Raw genomic sequence first — 20337 nt, forward strand, 5'->3', positions numbered from 1 at the left:
AGGTAGTAAACTGGCCCCAGTGGTGTAAAGCTTTGTCACGCCACCGTGTTACCGGCATGAATAAGGTACTTATCTAATTAAGGTGCTGTTGATTCCATTAGATTAAAACTGCTGAGTCCTGAGATCTGGTGTCAAAGGACCTTTTTGTCTGAGGGCCCCCGTGTTCCAAAAATATCCGTCTGTCCTGAGGCGAACTGTAGTGTAACACTCAGCTCAGGACGAGGGTGAGTGGAAAATGAACCACTTTAAGTTAGTGATGTGCATGTGCAATCAAGAGAAAACAATACAAATGTTAAAAATGTTTAATCACACATCAGCGTTTCATTAGAGTTCCTTTGTCACGATGATAGAAAACAGTAAAGCGCATCATCTAAAATAGAGAGTAAAGCCACATGGAATTTATCGTATTATCACATTATATTTAAGTGGTGGCCTAAAATGTCAGTAATCGATTTCAGTCTAATCCTGCTCATGGAAAACTGTGTAATAGGGATCAGTTTCTAAGAAAGTGGCCTCATTTCAGACAGGACAATTGTTTCCACTCCGAGCTGTTGTGGCTTTTTCTGCTGGTTGATAGATATAGAGTCTTCACAAAGCAGAGCGTCTGGCATGGTGCTGTTCACAGTTTATTTTCAGATGTCATGCATTCTGTTCTTGGATTATTTTGAAAAGTCCCGAATAGACTTGTGGACTTCCTGTCACAACAGAACATGATGTCTGCTCAAACAGTAGCAGAGCCAGACGTGACTTTGGTTTTGGCGTTTTGAGGAACAACAACGTTTTTCTAAGATTGTGTCCTAAACTCATGTGAACAGTAGTTTTATACGATTGAGAGTTATGGTGTCTGGGGTTATAGACACCCCAGGGACTCCCAAGGTAAATCGGTGGGTTTATATTTAATGTGACAGAAAAGAAAGAATATATTACAGTTACACAAATAATGTTTGTTTTATCCTGACCTTTCCCAGAAAAATTTTCTCGGACAAAATACAGGATTCTTTCACCTCATCAGGCCTCTATAAACCTTGGATTGAAAAAAACGGACAATTCTTCAATCAAGCTGATCACAACTCGCATCTGTAATGAGGTCATGAACTGTGATAAAGGGTCACAATTATAAATAAAATTTTAGGACACACAAGCCAAAACATCTGAGACCCATAATCATCGAGTTTAAAAAAATCACTCAGTTCAGCCGTCATTCGTATCTCCATTGTCAAACTAGCTGATTTTAAATGTGCAGGGCGGCCGTATTCTGACCTGAATGGCAAAGCAAGCAGATCTAGGGCAAGCTAGGGCACCATACAAACTAGAACCTAGAATACATTACTTCATAATACAGAGTTTTGCTAGATATCAGTTGTCAGCACACAAAACACACATAAGCAGTGTCACACAGTTGTATAATATTTTATTTCTCATTGCGACGGATGATGTTACGTAATTAATAACGCATTACAAAGTGTCCCAGTACAAATTGGACTTTTCAGAGTGTGTTTATTGAGCTTATACTGCCACTTACCAAAGAGACACAGCATGTAGCGGATGGATAATATCATGTGTAGCTGCAGCGGGACTGTACCTTGCACATACTGATGGTTAAATCCTAAAGAATTTTGCCTGAGATCTCCTGATGTAGGGTTTGAGCCGTTTCTCATAGCTACAACATAAACTAAGACGAGGACAGAGGTTCCCAAACTTTTCAGATCCCAGAAATAACAATGCCAGAGACTTTCAACCCCCATTATCATAAAAAATCTGCTATGTGCACATGTTGCAGTGTTTCGTGTGGTGCTGTAAACTCACCCATGGATTATTTAAATCTAGCTTATATTATTTAGCTTTTGGAACAATAATTGATACGATGTGTTAATAAGAATTATTTTAAAATGGTATTTGATATCTGCAAATCACCTTGCAAACCCTCCCTCTGTGTTGCGATGCCCCAGGGGGTCCCCCCGCACCTAGTGTGAGAACCAGTGGACAATAGGAGATTTAAGCAAGATAATGAATATACGAGTCCAGGCTCGAAACAGAAAGATTAAGATGAAAAAGAGACACCAGAATAATGAATGCACAGCCCTTTGGTTTAGCTCAAATTACATAGGAAAAAATATTTTTTTCTTAACAGGACAGTAATGGCAGCTTTACCTTGTATGAGACATGCCAACTTTTGTACCCTGCTACAGATTCAGTGTATCATAAATAGATAACTTACCAGATAATATATTATACAAAACAATTTTATGCTTTTATTTTTTAGACTACAGGCGACATGCCCTGTGTCCAAAGGCTCACTGGAATACATTTAACCCTCGCAGCTAATTGTTGTCTCATGTTCAGGAACAGGCGCTCTCTTGCAAACAGCATTGAGACGACACCGGTGTCGGCTAATGTGCTGACTCACAGCCGCCTATCTCCTGTGCACAGAGCCAGTCACCGTGTTCCTGTCTGTTTCTGTACAGACTATCCAGCTCTTTTGGGTTCGGCTGCGTTTATCAGGGCCAGTAGTTGCACTCTTCTTCAGCTTGTCCCCACGAATGGTTGGTCTCAGCCTTTGCAGGAGTCACAGAGACAGCTGGAGAACATGTAGTTTGCTTCCGCAGCTCGACGTTTCACCCTTCATCCGTCCTTTTCCTGCAGTGTGAAGCTGAAAAGAGATGGACATGTTAGCATGGTTTGTTAAGCTCAGCGCATGTGATTATCATGCTCACATTAAAAAAATTGTTCGAAACAGATAAGGGCGGCCTCACACTGGGAGGAATTTACATTAAAATCTGTCTGACTTTCTGTTTTATAATTCCGACCAAGGACATTGTGTTATTATCTGTGTTTGTTTGTAAACAGGATTACGCAAAAACTAATCAACCACATTCAATGAAATCCTGGAAGAGTGGAGCGTGATCCAAGGAAAACCCCATTAAATGTTCACGGATGTTGATCAAAACTTCAGTGTGAAATTATGTGCAGATCAAAAAGAAAATCCACATCTTGTGAAATTAAACACGCTAAATCTATTGGATGGATTACCATGATGGTGGAAGGATGCGGTTTGGGTCAGGAAAAGAACTCATTGCATTTTTGTGTGGTTCTGGATCCGGGGAAGGATCCAGGAGTATTTTCTTTAACATTGTGACACTGTTTCTGCATTATCACTGATGGATTTTGATGAACAAAATCAGGCACAATAAGAGAGCTGATATCTACAAGTGAGTGAAATTTGATGTGGCGTGATTGGATGTAAGGGGACGGTTCGGTCTGTTCTTCACTGAGACATCGTGCTATTTGATCTTTTTCTAAAAGTTACAGTAAGAATCCAACATTTATTGGAGTGTGTTGCTCTGTTTATATATTCTGAACTCATGCTCTCCTTCTAAAGCAGTTTTGATTTGATTTTGACTGAACAGTACTTGACGCCGAGACCAGTTTCCTCTCTCATTATGAACCTCATTAAATCTTCCTGTGAGATGTAACTTGCTGAACAATGAGCTCTGTAATGTGCATTACTATGTGACTGGTGTTGGTCACACCCTGTACAGCATTTCACTGTCTATCAGATAAGAAAGCTCCAAGATAACACCAGCAGTTTGTTGTCTTACAGGTTATTTTTAAGTGTGATTGTGTTTTACCTTGAAAAACAGCATTGATACAATCACAGCAACTTTTTTTTTCTTCTGTCTAATCACGGAGTTATTGCAAAGTCGCCCTCATCTCTTTATCCCGTGTGAAACTCTACCTTTTTCCCCAACAAGACTGGAATTCTGATACTATCACCTCCACTGTACATGTCTCCACAGGAAGACATAAACTACCTCGAACCGTAGGCTTCCCAGAAATGTGCAGGCTTACAGGAAGAGCTACGCAGGAAACAATTTACAATGAAACTTCACCAGATTTAACATACTTTCGTTGAGTCCAACTCTTCACAGTGTATACAGTGGAACCACAGCAGAGTCTGTCCTAGTCATACTGTAAAGGTAAGAATGATCTTAAACTGACACATTTAGGAAAAACCCTCCAGGAATAATAATGTTGTAAATTTCTCTCTTTTTTGTTTGAATTACAAACCAGAGACAAGTCATGCAAATGTTTTGTAGTTTCCATTCAAATTACAGGAGCTATAAGCTCATCAGAATCAGATCCATCAATCACGTGGCATGGGTATGTTCTGTTTTTGTATCTGCCTGTCAAAGCAGGGTGGTATTCATAAAGACTTCAAGTAGAAATGAATAATTGTCAATAATTAAAAACAATTATAGTCTTTTTCAAAAGAAAATTTGTTTGTTTGTTGATCTCTGCCAAGGAGGTTATGTTTTTCCCCTGACTGTTGATATGTTTGTCAGCAAAATTACCTCAAAACTACCTCTAAATGTGGTGAAATTACGGGACATTTATGTGTGGATCCATTATGATCTCTACTGAGTCACTTTCTAGTTTTAAGATATTAATGATATCTTATTTAAAAAAAAAGATATCATTCCAGCTCACTAAACGAATGCGAAAGTGTCTATAATTAAAAAGTTGAATGTCTTAAAATTATAGCTCTAAGTCCAGTACAAGTTTCTATAATTAGAAGGGCCTTTTCTCATTGAAAAGGAACTCTTTGATCTGCCCATCTACCTCGGTTTATCCTGCTAATCAACAAAACAAGCTGGCATGAGCAAGGAATCATATAGTAGGAACGTAGACAAAAAATATACTGAAAGTTACAGTTTAAATACAAACAATCTCTGAATACAGTAACTCAGTGAACTAATTTAGGATTTGAGTCATTTGTACTTTCCCAGAAGTTTTGAAAAGTAGCTATGTAATTTTCATAAATGGTCAACATTACCCATTAACTGTTATTATATATATATGTATAAAGTACATCACACATTCATAGCATATTTATATCTTGAATTCTGGGTTTGATAATATATTATCCAGTGTTTTGATCTTGGCAGCTCTTGTAAGGATAAAACAAAAGAACATCCAGTTAGCATTCATAGCTTTTTTATCTGCTTGAACCCAACGATTTAAGAGTTATACCCTTTCTCGAGTGTTTGCCTAACTCCCGGATGCCTCCATTTAAAGACCGTGATGATTGGCTCTGATAGCAGCGAGACTTGAAAGGGAGCATTGGGAGGTTTCCCACAGGTCACCGGCATCATGTTTTGCTTTATCCTGCTTCTTGTTTCATGCTCTCTTGGGCCTGATCTCGCTCTAAGCTAACTAAATGCACATTATGGAAGTGGGTGTGTGAAGATGGGTCGGAGGCACCGTTAGCCTGCTGCAGAGAAAAGCTCAGAATTACAAGGTTCATAGAACAGCGGGGGAGGCATTAGCACTCACACCAGCCTGTCCTTAAACGCTGTCAAAACATTATGTTGCCCTCGTGACTTTCTCACTTCAATGCCGTCACTTAGTGCATATAGGTTGAGATGAGACCCAGGAGCTGTAATGCTGCAGAACATTAGTGTAGTAAAAAGCTTGTTGATCGCCGCTTCTTGTGCTAAAGTGCAAATTCCTGATCAACACATGACTCGTCCTGTATGGTGCATCGCCCATTAGAAGAAAAACAGTTTTCACGTTTATTAAAATTTCTTCCATTTTTCCTGCTTGTAATGTTTTTTCACACTGACACTATGTCCTTTAATACAGCATTAAGTGCTTTGGGAGGCTGGGCATGCATGTGTGGAAAATACAATTACATATTCATATTTAGCCAGCCTAATGATACAGCCTGCTCCAGTAACCACACAGTTATTTACAATGTCCTTTCAGATTTGTCCTCATGAGCTGTCAACTAATATGACAAAAATATTTACGCAGTCATTTGGAGTAATTAGCCACTCGTTGTTACTTCACTGACTCAGTATTTATACTGGAAATGTCATCATCCACCATCTCCCTCTGCTTTCTGTCACGTCTGTCAAGTTACTTGTACGTATTTAGCCCTCCACATTAAAATAAGAACTTGTATGGATAACCGGACCAACGAGATTTACATCAAGATCCATGGATTATTCTCTGAGAAATCAGCAGAAATGTCAAAAATTGCTTACGGATCTATCCCCTTATTTGGATCCGCACCAAATTTTGGTTCCTCCCTGACGTATACCACATCCTTCCTCCAAGTGTTGTTTTAATCCGGCCAGTCGTGTGAACGTAATATTGCTCACAAACAAACAAACGGACGCAGGTGGAAAGATAACCTCCTTGGCGGATCCAAAGACTCATCATCAAATCACAAAGCACAATGCTAGACACTACCTTTTATATTTATTTATAAGTTTTTATGTTATGAGCTCTTATTTTGTGGGCTACCAATAAGACAGGGGTCCATCAAATCTATTTCCCCAATTCTGACACATTAGAGAAAAAATATGTTTGGATTGATTTCTTCTTTCTGTGCCATTCAGATTTAAACTTATTAATATTAATTCTCTTGCAGTTTTTCAAGGATGAAAAAATAGTTTTTCTAGCTTTTGCCTCTCTCACTCAGTTGACAAGTTATTTCCTCATGTGTCTCTTGATACTTGTTGATGCACCAGCACAGCTGTAGAATATACATTGTTTCCTGTAGGGTAGGAGCTGTGTGTAATGATGACGATACCGACCAATGTTCTGTCAGGCCTCTATGGCTCCTGCATGCATGTTGTTAATGTCTTAAGGTCTCATCATGTTTCTAAATCAGACATCCGAGCAGAAAACTCATTTCATCTCCACATTCACTCCCACATCTAGCTGGTTGCTGCCCTACGTAATCAAATGTTCCGCTCTCTGTTAGCTTTACTTTAGTGTTCTCAATCACGGATAAACTGTGCTAACAAACTCCCTCTGCTTATAACACACAGCGATACATGGAGGTTCTTCTTTTTTTCCCCAATATACATATAGGGGACTAATGTAGAAACAATTTACCGTTCATCCACTTAAGGAGTAACATGACTGACAAAAACAAAGGAAGACACAACAAGCCCCCTCTTATCAACTGCTTGAAAATTGACATTTTGATGGATAAAATCCAGCAATTAGAAATGCGGTTATTCAGGGCTTCTGAAGGGAATTTTTGTCATTTGTCATGTAAGATGGCTCATATGTGACAGATGCTGAGGCTGCTGTTCGTGTTGATAAGAGCTGCACTGATATGCCTGCGTTTCTTTCTGTGAAAACAAAGTAACTGCTGATAGTGAACCATTCTGTGCGGTGCAGCCACCCGTCCCTGGTAACCATTCACGGCGGTGGTTACCTCATGTTCTACCATTCCTGGGATACATCAGCCCCTGACTGAAGCGAACCTATTGTCACATGTTGTCCTAAGGTTTAGAGGAAACATGCTTCTAATTTGCTCTATTGTGTTTCGTTAAATAGAGAGTTGACATGGATGACTGTGGAGCACATGGTCTCTAGATGCCTCGCGTGGCATTATTGGCACAGCAGCTTGGGCAGACCAGACTCTACCTGGAAAAGTTAGTCATATTCCTCCATGAAACATGTCTTGGAGCCGTGGCCCCCGATAAGAGTCATTCCAGAGCGGCTGGTCTCACTTACTTTTGTAATCCTGCTCAAAGCGCGGAGTGAGACCGCTGAGCCTTTCCCTTGGGCTAATTTACTACAGAACACACCAGGCTCCTTTTAAGGAAGACTTTTATATGCTCCTAAGTATCTCCTGTTTTACACCCCCATTGATTATGTTTGTAGGATTCCTCTGAGGGGAAAGTCATGTAAAGAGATGAGTAACGCAGGATATCATTTGCAGAGTAAATTAAATAAAACATCCCTCTGCTGTAAAACTGGGTTATTCAACATGCAACATGAATTCAGCAGGCTAAGTGTGTTGTATGTGAGAGATTTGTCAAATTGAATTGAATGAGGACTAGTTGAGTCTTAATTAGTTTTTTCTTTCGTATAAATATTATTATAGAGAAACATATACACAAGCTACAATTTCAAATGTACCTAAATACCTCAAGTATTACACAAATTAGACACATCATCTAAACAGAGTGATATAATATTTGTTACTATGAAAGTTATTACATATTGAAGAGTAATACATTTAAGCTCATCCTCTCTGGGAAATTAACCAGAATTATATTTGAAGTTCTGATGACAGTAATTCAAACTTTTTTTTAATTTAAATAAAAGTAGGGAAAGAATTGTTTCAATAAATCAATATTCATACCACAAAATTCAAACCCACAGCAAATATTGCTAATTAATTGTGTAAATGAGTTGAATCGTGCACCAGTAGTTGTGCGTAAAATGTATAATTGATAGTTGAAATGATGTATCTTCCTGTATTATGTGACATATCTGCTGTCAGTTCGTGTTAATGTATTACAATAATAACAAATCTCACATTAAGCTGGCCAACCCCTAGTTAACCTGCCCTACAGACAGTGTTCTCGTTGGTTGTCAGTCTTGTAAACAGCCTCTCCAGTCTTGTGTGTAAGTGATAAAGATTTATCTGCTGCAGGGGGTGTTGGGCAGGGCCCCCTGAGGCCCACTGACAGGCAGCCACGCTGACATTTGGAAGTGTCCTCTAATGTGTCCTAATCAGCCTTTCACATGTCGCACAGTGGTTTCACAGAACGCCTTCATAATTGGCCGATAGAGTACATTGGCCGTGGTGGTTGAGGTTTCTTTAAAAGCCCAAACATAGCAACAGTACTGAGACATCAGTTTGTTATTTTTAACACGTTGACATCAGCTGGAGGAAACACGCCGCAGTTACAGATACAGGTCCTCACATATTTACTGAATCATCCATGAAAACTAAATATTGATAAATCTCAAGTTTCACTTTTCATATCGTACTGTAATATTGTAAAAGCCCAAAGCCATCAATGTGTCAGAAGTGATTTATTTTCTTCAGAGTTTTTTCGTACTATTTTATTCCTGGCAGCACACTCACATATTCAAATATGTCCAAATATGGATTTCTGCTTTTATTAAATGCTATGTGGACAGTAAAATTAACCAGTTTATGTCAAACTCAAAATATAAAAAATTGTATATGTAGACTAGAGATTATTTTTTATATTTAATCTTGAATACTATACATTCATGTGCATCTAGAGGTTTCATCTGATTAAAAATACCTCAAATTCTATGAATGTTGTTGATTTCGAGGAAACGCTTTGACAATTTGTTAATGACAATTATTTGTCAAAGGCTTCACTAACCCTAACCCTTGTCACATGATAAACCAATGATGTTACACCAAGCTCAGTGGAATTAATAGGGGAGAAAGAAAAAGTGTTTATTAACTGTCCCAACTTGACTCTTTATTGTCTTTAGACACTGACTTAACTTTGTGTACCTGAGGATGTAGATGAGCGTGTGTGTGTGTGTGTGTGTAGAACAGAGGAACTCAGAAAACATTTATCACCGTTAAATGGACTGCATGGAGAAAATAAGAGAAGACAGAGACACTTACAATTTGGTTTCTGGTTCTGAGTCACTGAATTGTGTGCTGCCGTTGGACTGCAGAGGACCCGGAGAAGCCGCCTCGCTTTTTCTGCTTTCCTGCCAACTAGCCAGGCTCTCGTTGCCCTCAGTCCTACTGTTCGGGGACTTTTGGAACGATCCAGCTGTGCCTGACTCCGCTTGCCACAGAAAGCAGGAGCAGCGTGTCCGCAGCTCTTTATATAAAGTATTGAGCTGCAGGGAGGACAGCCACGGGCAGCCCAGCAGGTTCTTGAACGCAGTGCGAAACTCTGGACTCCTGCAGTAGATGATGGGGTTGAGGCCGGAGTTGATGTAACCCAGCCAGTTCAACAGTCGGAAGATCTTCTCGGGGGGAACGTCTCTGTTAAAAGCGTTGATGATGTTGGCGACAAAGAACGGTAGCCAGCACACAGTGAAGGTTCCCATGATGATACCCAGAGTCTTGAGGGCCTTGTGCTCTTTGACCAGTATGAGCCGTGACGGCCTGCGCTTGGCGCTCTTTCTACTCGCGACACTGTTGCAGCCGCCTGAGCCTGCACATGCAGAGGGCAGGATATTGTTGATGTTGGAGCAAACTTGTATCTTTGCTGTGGTGCACTCATTCTGGAAACGATTGCGACTCTTGTCTATCAGCTTGACTTGCTGTGTTGCTATGAGAAAGACTTTTGCATACACAAATATCATAATGAGCAGTGGAATGTAAAAAGACACTATAGAAGATATAATAGCAAAGGGCCAGTTGGTCACAAAGTCACAGCATGCAGTGGTATTATAGCACCTCTGTGCCTCGGGGTCTTCCTCTGCTCGCCAGTACCCTTTCATAATTGGCACAAAGGAAATTAAGGCAGACACGACCCACACTAAGCAAACTATGACCCTGGCACGACACTTGTTGAGTAGGACCTTGTATCGCAGTGGCCTTGTGATGGCTATGTACCGATCCACTGCGATGACACACAGCGTCTCGATGCTCGCCGTCACACACAGGACGTCAACGGAGGTCCAGAACTCACAAAACGTGTCGCTGAGCTGCCAGTCACCTGTCACCACGATCGTAGCCCCGAGGGGGACCACAAGGACCCCCATGATGAGGTCCGCACAAGCTAGGGACATAACAAAGATGTTTGTCGTCGTCTGTAGTTGCGATGTACGCGCTACGGCGTTGATTACCAGCAGGTTTCCCATCACTATGGTCAGTATGATGATGACCAGTATGATGAGGCTCCAAGGTCCTGCCGCATCATGGTAGGATTGTGTTGCGTTAATCCCCAAGGATGCTGAAGTACTCAGGTTTCCATCCATTATTCACCAGTTGAAAAGTTTTTTACATCAAGCTCAACAAAAATGTCAAACTAGCACTTTTTACAAGCATCGGCTCAAAATAAAGTGACTGAAGTTTTCCTCACAAAAACTTAAAGTTACTCTTCACGTTGTAGTTACTGCTTACATTTCACACATTGGGAGTCTTGTTTGACTCTGTTCAAAAGCCAGTGGAGGTGCTCCATGTTTCCAAAGATGTGATTGTTTGTGGAAGTTCTTCTGGTCGAGACAACAGCAACAACAAAAACCGCATGATTCCTAATGAGATGTATCCAAACTGTCCATAATGCTGAAACAACATTAGTTCATGGAGTTGCTGCACTTTGGTGAATCCAAGAAAAAAGTCCAAATATCAAGTGGAGGAAAAAAAGTTTCAGAGAAGAAAAGTCAGCCTTGTCCATTTAAACACATCCACTGGGATTAGTTCGCTTTTTCGTTGAAATCTTGAGCCACAATGCCACAGTTTGGAGTGTTGGAGATCAAGCAAGCAGTGACGCTGCTGCAAGAACCACCAGAGTGCACCAGAGTGGCTGCTCTCTCTCTCTCTCTCTCTCTCTCTCTCTCTCTCTCTCTCTCTCTCTCTCTCTCTCTGTCAGTGCAGTGGCCCAAGATTGTATTGGCTCGACTCAAACCGTGGGTGAAGGCGAAGGGGAGGAGTTGAAAAGTGTGGCTGTGTGTTGAAGCCAAACAGGGATCACTAACATTCATAGAGCCACACACATTAATAATAACCAGCGGTGAGAAGTAACCGAGTATAAATACTTAGTACTGTACATATATTTTTACTTTACTTGAATAGACTTTACAGGTACCTGTACATTAATTGCTATTTATTTGTCTCACAACTTTTTACTATTATTTTTAAAACACAAAATATCTGTACTTTCTACTCCATACAATTTTAGAAAAACGGGCTCATTATGTAATTTAATTCGAAGTAAGATTGGTTACAGTGAAGTAGTCTGCGAATTACAGTATATTGCTTCGACACCCGTCTCAGTTTGCTTCGCTTGGATGCAGAGTACGACTTTTTACATTTTTACTTTGAGTACATTTCAGAGCCTGTACTTTAATAATTTCACTCGAGCAAAGAAGTTTAATAGATACTTTTAATTGAGACGTTTTTTAACACATCTACGATGACTCGAGTGAAGATTGTGAGTGCTTTTGCCACTTCTGACAACAAACTGAGTGATTTTAAAAAATCTGAATTTTAAAAGTATGCAAAGACCCTCCGCTCTTTGCTCTTTAATGTTACTGTTTAATTTAGCAGCTACACTGAGCATGTTAACCCATTAACTGATCTGTCACCTTAACTGTGTCAACAGTGCAACAGGCTTTTCCACTGCTAACCTCCGCTCTGCCTCACAAATGCTGCTTCAGATGTCCAACCCATCCTATACGGCTCAACAAATCTTTTTATCCTTCATTTAAAAACAGTAAGCGGAATAAGATTAAGCTATTTTGGTCAGTTCTACTGTTTAAATGTGATTATAGCTGGTTATCTTCACATTATACTGAACTCAAAAAGGTTTGTTTGTAAAATAGCTTCTGGTCAACTTTCCAGACCAACAGGCACGAGGCAGCACCGACTCTAGAGAACTGGAAGTGAGTGTCCTCACTTTGACTCGAAGCAGTAAAAGAAAATAATGGATCACTATCTCGCTGTTACTCAACCTGACGTACCGAAGAAGAACAATCAGACAAATGCCTTCCATGCGATTCCTGTCAGATATTACGCACTGTGCTATGGTGCTCAAATGTCTTGTCACCGAGCAGTTCCTTCTTTGGTCTCGTAAGCGCCACATCTGCTGTTGTGATGGGTCTATTCCCACTTTGCATTTTACTTTGTCTGCTCAGCTTTATGAAGAACGAAGCTGAGCATCTGCTTGCTCCTGCTTCAAAATAGTGACAGAAGTGTGGTGTCATTCTGTTTATCTAACTTTTGAGAGGAAAATGAACAAGCACTTTTCCCAAAATGTCAACTAGTCTTTTTGGGGGGGGGTTTCAGATTGCTCTGAGGGACTTTCTTCCAATTTGGTGCAAAGATTTCTTTGGACTGAAGAATGAATTGATTCGATTTTGATTGTCAAAGTTATAGTCACATTTTTATAACCCTTATGTATGTAGACTGAAACTGCACTGGTTGGTCGATGCATAAAACTGCAGGGCGGTAATTCTTGTTTGTGCGATCTAGTACGCAGTTCCCCTTCCCTTTGGCCCAATTTCTGTTTCAATAGACTCTCTTCCTCTTTTAGTCTGAGTCACTATATCACTCATGTAACAATAGGAAGTTGTGGAGCTGCGAGTGCTTTCACAGAAGCGAAAAGTGGACCAAAGCAAAACACTGGTGCCTTTTTGACACTTGACGACCAAGAGGCCCCATCTGACGGCATTTCTGTAAATGAAGGTCACGGTTTCGGTGCTGACATCTTGACAGCTGCTCATTTGTCTTCGCATGAGAAGATTCCATTGGTGGATCTGAACCTGGTCCTGGTGTAGCAGAGTACAGCAGCTGGCACAAGCTGAGCTGTTGATAGTGGAATCGGATGTGACAGCTCTCTCACCAACACAGAGGAAGACCCGTAGCAGAAACATTAGCTTACCATGCATACAGTTATTTATATTGCATAATAAGTGGTATGCAAAATTCACTTTGTGCAACTGAAGAGACTAATGTACGTCGTCGATGAATAATCCATCATAATTCTATTTATATTATGATGTAATCCACCTGTTTAATCATGTGCTGAGTTGAAACATGATACTCCAGTGCACTTGACCTCAGACACTGCAATGCCTGTGACACTAACCCTGGTGCCTGTTTAATGTGAATTTAACTTTGGAGATCTATAAACCCAATTTACAATGTGCCGAACAGTGGAAGAGTTATTCTGCTCAGTTCATGATGGCAGCTTGTAAATAATCAGAGCAGTCATAAAGTGGTAAAAAAAAGCCTGTCTATTACAGATTAACTCCACATACTGTACCCTGGGAATATTGTTCCCTCCTCACCATGGAAACCACAAAGACGATATGTTTTAATCAGCTTGCATTTAAAATAACGTCTGGTATTTCTCTCACAAGACTTACAGTGTATGGGGATGGCCTGATCTGTGGCAGCCATCTGGTCTTTACAAGCTTGAATTTCAATTCACAACACAAATCTTTTGCTCTTTGCCAATACTCCCATGCCTCGAAAAGTACACATAGTCCCTCTCCCACTCCCAGCCAATTGAAAAAGCCTGAGGGGCTACATATGTTTTTTCCTTTTGTGTGTTTTCTCATCAGTACTTATGTTGGATATGTTGTTTGGATCTGCAGAAGTGCCCACCGCTGCTTGGTCTTTACAAAGACTACGCTTTTAATCTGACAATCTGTTACATGTTCATGATCCTACAGGTTTAAGGATTGTGATTGAAACCCAACAAGATCGTTCTTTCCACTTGACACCTACACCGCAGTTTGGATTGTTGTGACCTTTTTAGTCATCAGATGTTTGCAGAGGCCTACTGCAAATTTGTTTGGTGCTTTTTTTTCTCTCTTTTGCACAGGAAACTCTCCATTAGTGGGAGAAGCTCATCCAGACTAGAAGGAGGGGGAAGGAGTGGCTTTAAGTGCAAAATAAAACTTCAGACCTCAGAGTGCACATTATAATGGATCCACTTTTGAAATGTGCATAATATGCATTGTAACATAAATAAGGAGCATGAAGATTTAGTCAGAAATTACATTTGATTGGAGAACATTTCCTCCACATGTATGCATCCTGTTGGAGTTACAGCCCAGAAGCGGTTCCTCTGCCAGTATACAGAGTATGAGACCAAGTATTGAGGTGAGAGGAGGGTCTTTTAGAGAATTAACTGTTCAGCTTTTCACAACTGTCATGTCGTTGTTAAATCACACTTGTTATGCTCTGAGTGGAATCACATGCTTGGGTTATAAGATGTTGTACATGGGGAATACAGAGGAATAAAGACACTGATGTCGGACTGTCTCTGGAGGCATGTATAATTCACTGTGGAAATTGCAAGTCAAGCGATCTCAAGCTCATGCTATACACAATGATGAACCATCCAGTAGGCGATTTATTGGGAGAGTGGAGTGTATTGTGGATCCACTGTTTATTTTTGGAAAGTTGAAACAGAATCGCCTTGTTTACCAGACAAACACACTAAGCGCCGGTCGGTCAGATTGAGCATTAGCAGCCCGGGAGAATTCCTTTCCAGGTTGTAGGCTGTTAAAACATCCATACAGATTTTACCGTCCACAGCAGCCTAATTGGTTTGATACCATTACCGCTGTGCGCAATCAGGCAACAAGCATACAGCTACTGCAGGGATGTTGTCCCCCATTCCAACATTCCAGATCTATCAGCCCCAAACAGTGCAAAATTCACCTCTCTGCCTCTTACTCTTTTGGGTTGAGTTTTAAAAGGAAAATTTCTTTAAGAGAAAGAAAGAAGTTTACTATATGTTAATTGCAGGAGTGCAGGTCAACTCTATCCTTTATCAGTATAGAGTTAAGCCCCACTCCTGCAATTAACATATAGCTACTGGTCATCAGAATCCATGACATGCAGATCACACAACTTTACATTAAGGAGAATATAAGTGGTTACAAAATAGAAACTGTTAATGGTAACAACCATGTAGAGAATGAACCATTAGATAAAATCCAATACGCAGACATATGTAAAAGTGAAGACCAACATTAAATATTAATTTACTTTATACAATGCATAATTTAAAATAAAGTTTGAGTAAATCAAGTATTAAATCATACATTTATGATCAAATATGAATTCAATCATAACTATAAACACATAATACACTATTCAAGTCATTTCTTGTTCCAGGGTTCATGAAATCAAGTGTTTGTTTTCTATAACACTCATCCTGTTCAGGGAATCCCACAGAAGTCGTCATGTTTATGTCTGGTTTATTTTCTTTACTTAGTCACAGTGGTGCTTGGTCAGTAATTTATTGTTTGCTTGTGCAAGTAAAATTTGTTCATGCATGAATAGAATGCCTTACAGCATTGTGTATAATAATTCATGTCTTTGTCATTCATCTGGGCATGTACACTGTGTGGAGGAGATCTATGGCACTTGACTTATAGTCTGCTGGAGGCAATTCTCCTCAACAGCAAGTCAAAAATATTAAGTTAACATTGAACTTTTTGAACATGTATTGAGCTTTGCCTGGGTTATTTTTTTTTACCTATACAGGACACATTCTCAAGGTTGCACCCTGGTTGTTTTTGCAAAATCTGGTTTGGTGAGTTTCAAAGCAAAACACTGTCGCAGCACATTATGAGTGATGTCTATGCTGGTGTTTCCATTTGGTAAACACTGAAAGAAAATGTGACCTGCCAACTCCGGCTGCTTGTGACATTCACATCAGACTTCTAAGTGGTCAGTAGCAGCACAGGTCATTGCAAGGCCGTCAATCTGTGACTCTGTTGACAACGGCAATTACAACATGCGATTAAAAATCTATACAGCCACAAGGTCTCCCGTTACTGCCTCAAGGCAAACAGTAAATTGGAGTCAAGGGGTTGACACCGGCTCTATATCTTAGTAAAAGAAGAGGTTTGTATAATCCTCTGAATCAGTGTCAGAATGAAGAAGGCAAAAGCTCCTGAAGCTGGCGCCAGAGAAGGAGACATACAGACAGTAGAGGAGAAGGGCTCTGGTTCAACTCTCATCTGGTCCTAAGGGGATTACTGACTGCAGCTCGACTCAGCTGTGTGATGGCTCTCTGCAGTCAACGCCAGTTAAGTTGACGTTTATCAAGGCAATTAATCATTGTCACCGGGAATCTCACTGAATTACTGATGGCAGCCCAGGTGAGATCAAGTAGAAAGTGAAATCCTCTGTCTGATAAACATGCCAGATCAAGATTGGCCTCATGGGAAATCTTGACGATCTTGATGAGAAGTGAAAGTGAGAGAAAACAACAGACTGTTAATTGAGTGTAGAAAAGTTAAATCAGGGCGAAGGGATAGAATAGAGCAGTTGTAGGAGGGGTACAAAGTGGATGCACTAAACCTTATATGAAGAAAAAAGAAGGCACAATTTGGAAATGATGACTTGCGTTCACTTGCTGATTGGCTCTTATCAGTCACAACATCACTGTGGTGAAAGGAAAACGTTATGAACACTTGTTTTCACAGCGATTCCAGCACTTCGTCGTGGTCCAAGAAAAGCAATCCTGCTCTTTTTGTTACGATACGCGACGGGTGGACCCCAGAGCGGAGGCAAAACACAGAGCACTGAGGTGGTGCGTTCAATGATGTTTATTTAACGTGGGACAAGGTGGATAGACGGGGTGCTGATGGCTCCGGGAGTTCTTCAGCGCAGGGGAGAGGCAGGAGGGCAGGACGAGGGAGTGCTGATGGCTCCGGGAGTTCTTCAGCAGGAATGGAGAAGCAGGTGAGCAGGATGACGGGGTAGCTGATGGCTCCGGGAGTTCGTCAGCGGGAAGGAGAATCAGGTGAGCAGGATGACGGGGTAACTGGAGGACAGGAGAACAGACACGAGGATTAACTGGGAGAATAATCACAGGAGGATATGACTATGAGCGCTGGTGCGCCTGGTGAGCCGGGTCATCTAGTGAGACGAGCAGCACCTGCGGGAAAAAGGAGAGGAGAGAGGACGAGGGGCACAGAGAACTGTGACAGTACCCCCCCCCCCCCCCCCCCCCCCCCCTCAACGGACGCCTCCGGGCGTCCCACCAGGACGGTCCGGATTGGCCTGATAGAAGTCTCGGAGGAGGGTAGGGTCAAGGATGAGTCGCCGGGAGATCCAAGATCTCTCCTCTGGGCCGTATCCCTCCCAGTCTACCAAATACTGGTACCCCCTGCCCCGTCGTCTGACGTCCAGGATTCTGGAGACAGTGTAGGCCGGATGATCGTCGATGAGCCGGGTGGGTGGCGGGGGCTCGGCCGGAGGGCTCAGAGGACAGGTGGAGACAGGTTTAACGAGGGAGGTGTGGAAGGCGTACCGTCACCGGATTTATTACCTTCTCCACCACATACGGACCGATGTAACGGGGAGCCAACTTCTTAGACTCCACCTGGAGTGGAATGTCCCGGGCGGAAAGCCACACCTTCTGCCCAGGTGTGTAGGTAGGAGCGGCAGTACGACGGCGGTTGGCTGTCCTTTCATTCCTGGCCGCAGTACGGACCAACGCTGCCCGAGCCTCCCTCCAGATTCTCCGGCAGCGGCGCAGATGGAGCTGAACGGAGGGGACGGCCACGTCCTCCTCCTGCGACGGGAACAAGGGGGGTTGAAAGCCGTTCATTATTGTGAAAGGGGTCATACCTGTGGCTGAGCTAGTCAGGGAGTTGTGGGCGTACTCGACCCAGGCCAGGTGTGAACTCCAGGACGAGGGGTGTCGGGCAGAAACGCAGCGGAGGGCTGTCTCCAGGTCCTGGTTAGCTCGCTCGGTCTGTCCGTTGGTCTGGGGGTTATAACCCGAGGACAGGCTGACCGAGGCCCCCAGAGCCCGGCAGAATGCCCTCCACACCTGTGAGGTGAACTGTGGCCCGCGGTCGGAGACAATATCCAGGGGCAGACCGTGCAGCCGGAACACGTGCTGGGTGAGAAGGGCAGCTGTCTCTAGGGCCGAGGGGAGTTTGGGAAGAGGGACAAAATGCACGCCCTTAGAAAAGCGGTCCACAATGGTAAGTATGGTGGTGTTACATGCCGAGGGAGGGAGCCCCGTGACGAAATCCACTGCGATGTGGGACCATGGGCGGCTTGGGATGGGAAGTGGTCGGAGTAACCCCGAGGAAGGTTGGCGAGAGGCCTTCCCACGGGCGCAGACCGGGCACGCGGCGATAAAGGCCTGGATATCTTGCGTCATGCCGGTCCACCAAAAACGCCGGCGGATGAACTCCAGCGTCCGCTGGATCCCAGGATGGCAGGCAAGCTTGGATGCGTGGCCCCAAACTAGCACTTGGGATCTAAGGGAAGCCGGAACATAAAGGCGGTTAGGAGGACCGTTACCTGGACCGGGATCCGTGAGCTGGGCCTCCTTGACCCGAGACTCCACCTCCCAGAAGGCCGCCGCCACGATGCAGGATGGAGGAAGGATGGTCTCAGGTGCCTGACTGAGGATCGCAGGAGCCATCTGCCGGGAGAGAGCGTCAGGCTTGAGGTTGCGGGAACCAGGTCGGTAAGTCAAGGAGAAGTTGAATCGGCCCAAGAATAGAGCCCATCTAGCCTGTCGAGGGTTAAGTCGTTTGGCTGACTGGAGGTACGACAAGTTCTTATGATCCGTCCAGACGAGGAATGGGTGCTCCGATCCTTCCAGCCAGTGGCGCCACTCTCCCAGCGCCAGGACCACGGCCAGCAACTCACGATTACCGACATCGTTTCTCGTTCATAGTATTTTTCTCTAACTGTAAGCAAACGCCTGTAGATTAAGACATTCTGCTTCCTGTTTACACAGGTACTCACATGCCTAGCGTACGTCCAAGTAGACTACAAATCACTATCACAATTATTTCAAACTTTTACCCCGATCACGATTAATGAGTGATTATTTCATGTTTTTTGCTCTTTTTCGTCTATTTATAAAGAATTGGAGACATTTATATGTATGATTTTAAGTGTATGGAAAACTTTTGTACCAAGAGCAGTCATTTAGCCCAGTGGAGTCACATTGTCCTGTTCTAACTTTCTAAACATTAGTGAGAAATCACACTCCTCAGACATTACCTGCAATGACGTGACACTCAAACACACTGTCTGTACAGTCACTCTGAAAGAGGGAGAAGATATACACTCATTTTCCAGAATAAGGTCAAAGCCCTTCCCAGAGTGAGTGGGTAAGCGAGGAGTACCACCCATTTTCTCTGGCTGCATCAGCAGACATGAAGAGCTCATCAATCAGCCTTTATACGTTTTATTTTATTCATACTCCAGCAGTCCTTATTTGGACTCACAGAACCTCTTTTGACTGCTGCATCCTCAGCGGTCACACTGCAGTAACGACACATTTCCAAAGACTTCCACCGTTTGGGTGGGTGAACAGTGCTCCGCCACAGTGTTTCAAGGCAAGTTGTTGTACTTTGCTTCACAGCACACCACCCACATTAAGTGGCCTCATTATACATCAAGTCATTTATGGTATTATACGGGTCAGTGGGAGAGCTCTGTGAATGATTATTGTAAGATGCTGTTTTAATGCAGCTGCAGTGTATCTCATTTGACCTGTAACTGTTACTTTCTCCCTAACAATCGACATTTTGAGAGCCTGATAAAACAGATGAAAGAAACATACCCACAATCCCACTAGTACACACAGATCTTAGTTTTGAGGAGATTTTCTGAGGACAAATAGACACTGACTTCTATTCGTCCTGCAATCTCAAACCTAAACCTGAACCTCATTACCAGACCCTGAACCCTCATACCAACCCAGTCCCCTATGAACTGCATTCCTCCGATTCGTCTAAAAACACACACAGAAGCACTTGCCTGCATTTACACAAAAAAAGGTGTATGTCGAGTATGTCAACATTCCTCTCAGGAGGGTGGCAAGAGAGGACAGGCTTTTTTTATTATTT

The 20337-nt window shown here is 42.5% G+C and overlaps 2 protein-coding genes across 2 annotated transcripts in view; one reads left to right on the plus strand and one right to left on the minus strand.

The window, feature by feature from the left end:
• Positions 1-1394: 1394 nt before the first annotated feature.
• adrb3a (adrenoceptor beta 3a) lies at positions 1395-11345 on the minus strand. Its single transcript, XM_053419907.1, has 2 exons — positions 9428-11345; positions 1395-2650 (listed from the first exon to the last, which is right to left on the minus strand). Exons 1-2 carry the CDS (start codon positions 10738-10740, stop codon positions 2623-2625), a joined length of 1341 nt encoding a protein of 446 aa, XP_053275882.1. The 5' UTR covers positions 10741-11345; the 3' UTR covers positions 1395-2622.
• Positions 3824-20337, plus strand: part of LOC128437703 (AP2-associated protein kinase 1) — a 63891-nt gene continuing 47377 nt past the window's right edge. The window contains exon 1 of the mRNA XM_053419898.1: positions 3824-3977. The gene's annotated coding sequence lies outside the window, so the exon portion shown is untranslated. The remainder of the gene's footprint in view (positions 3978-20337) is intronic.

Source organism: Pleuronectes platessa, chromosome 4, assembly GCF_947347685.1.
Source record: "Pleuronectes platessa chromosome 4, fPlePla1.1, whole genome shotgun sequence".
NCBI classification, from domain to species: Eukaryota; Metazoa; Chordata; class Actinopteri; order Pleuronectiformes; family Pleuronectidae; genus Pleuronectes; species Pleuronectes platessa.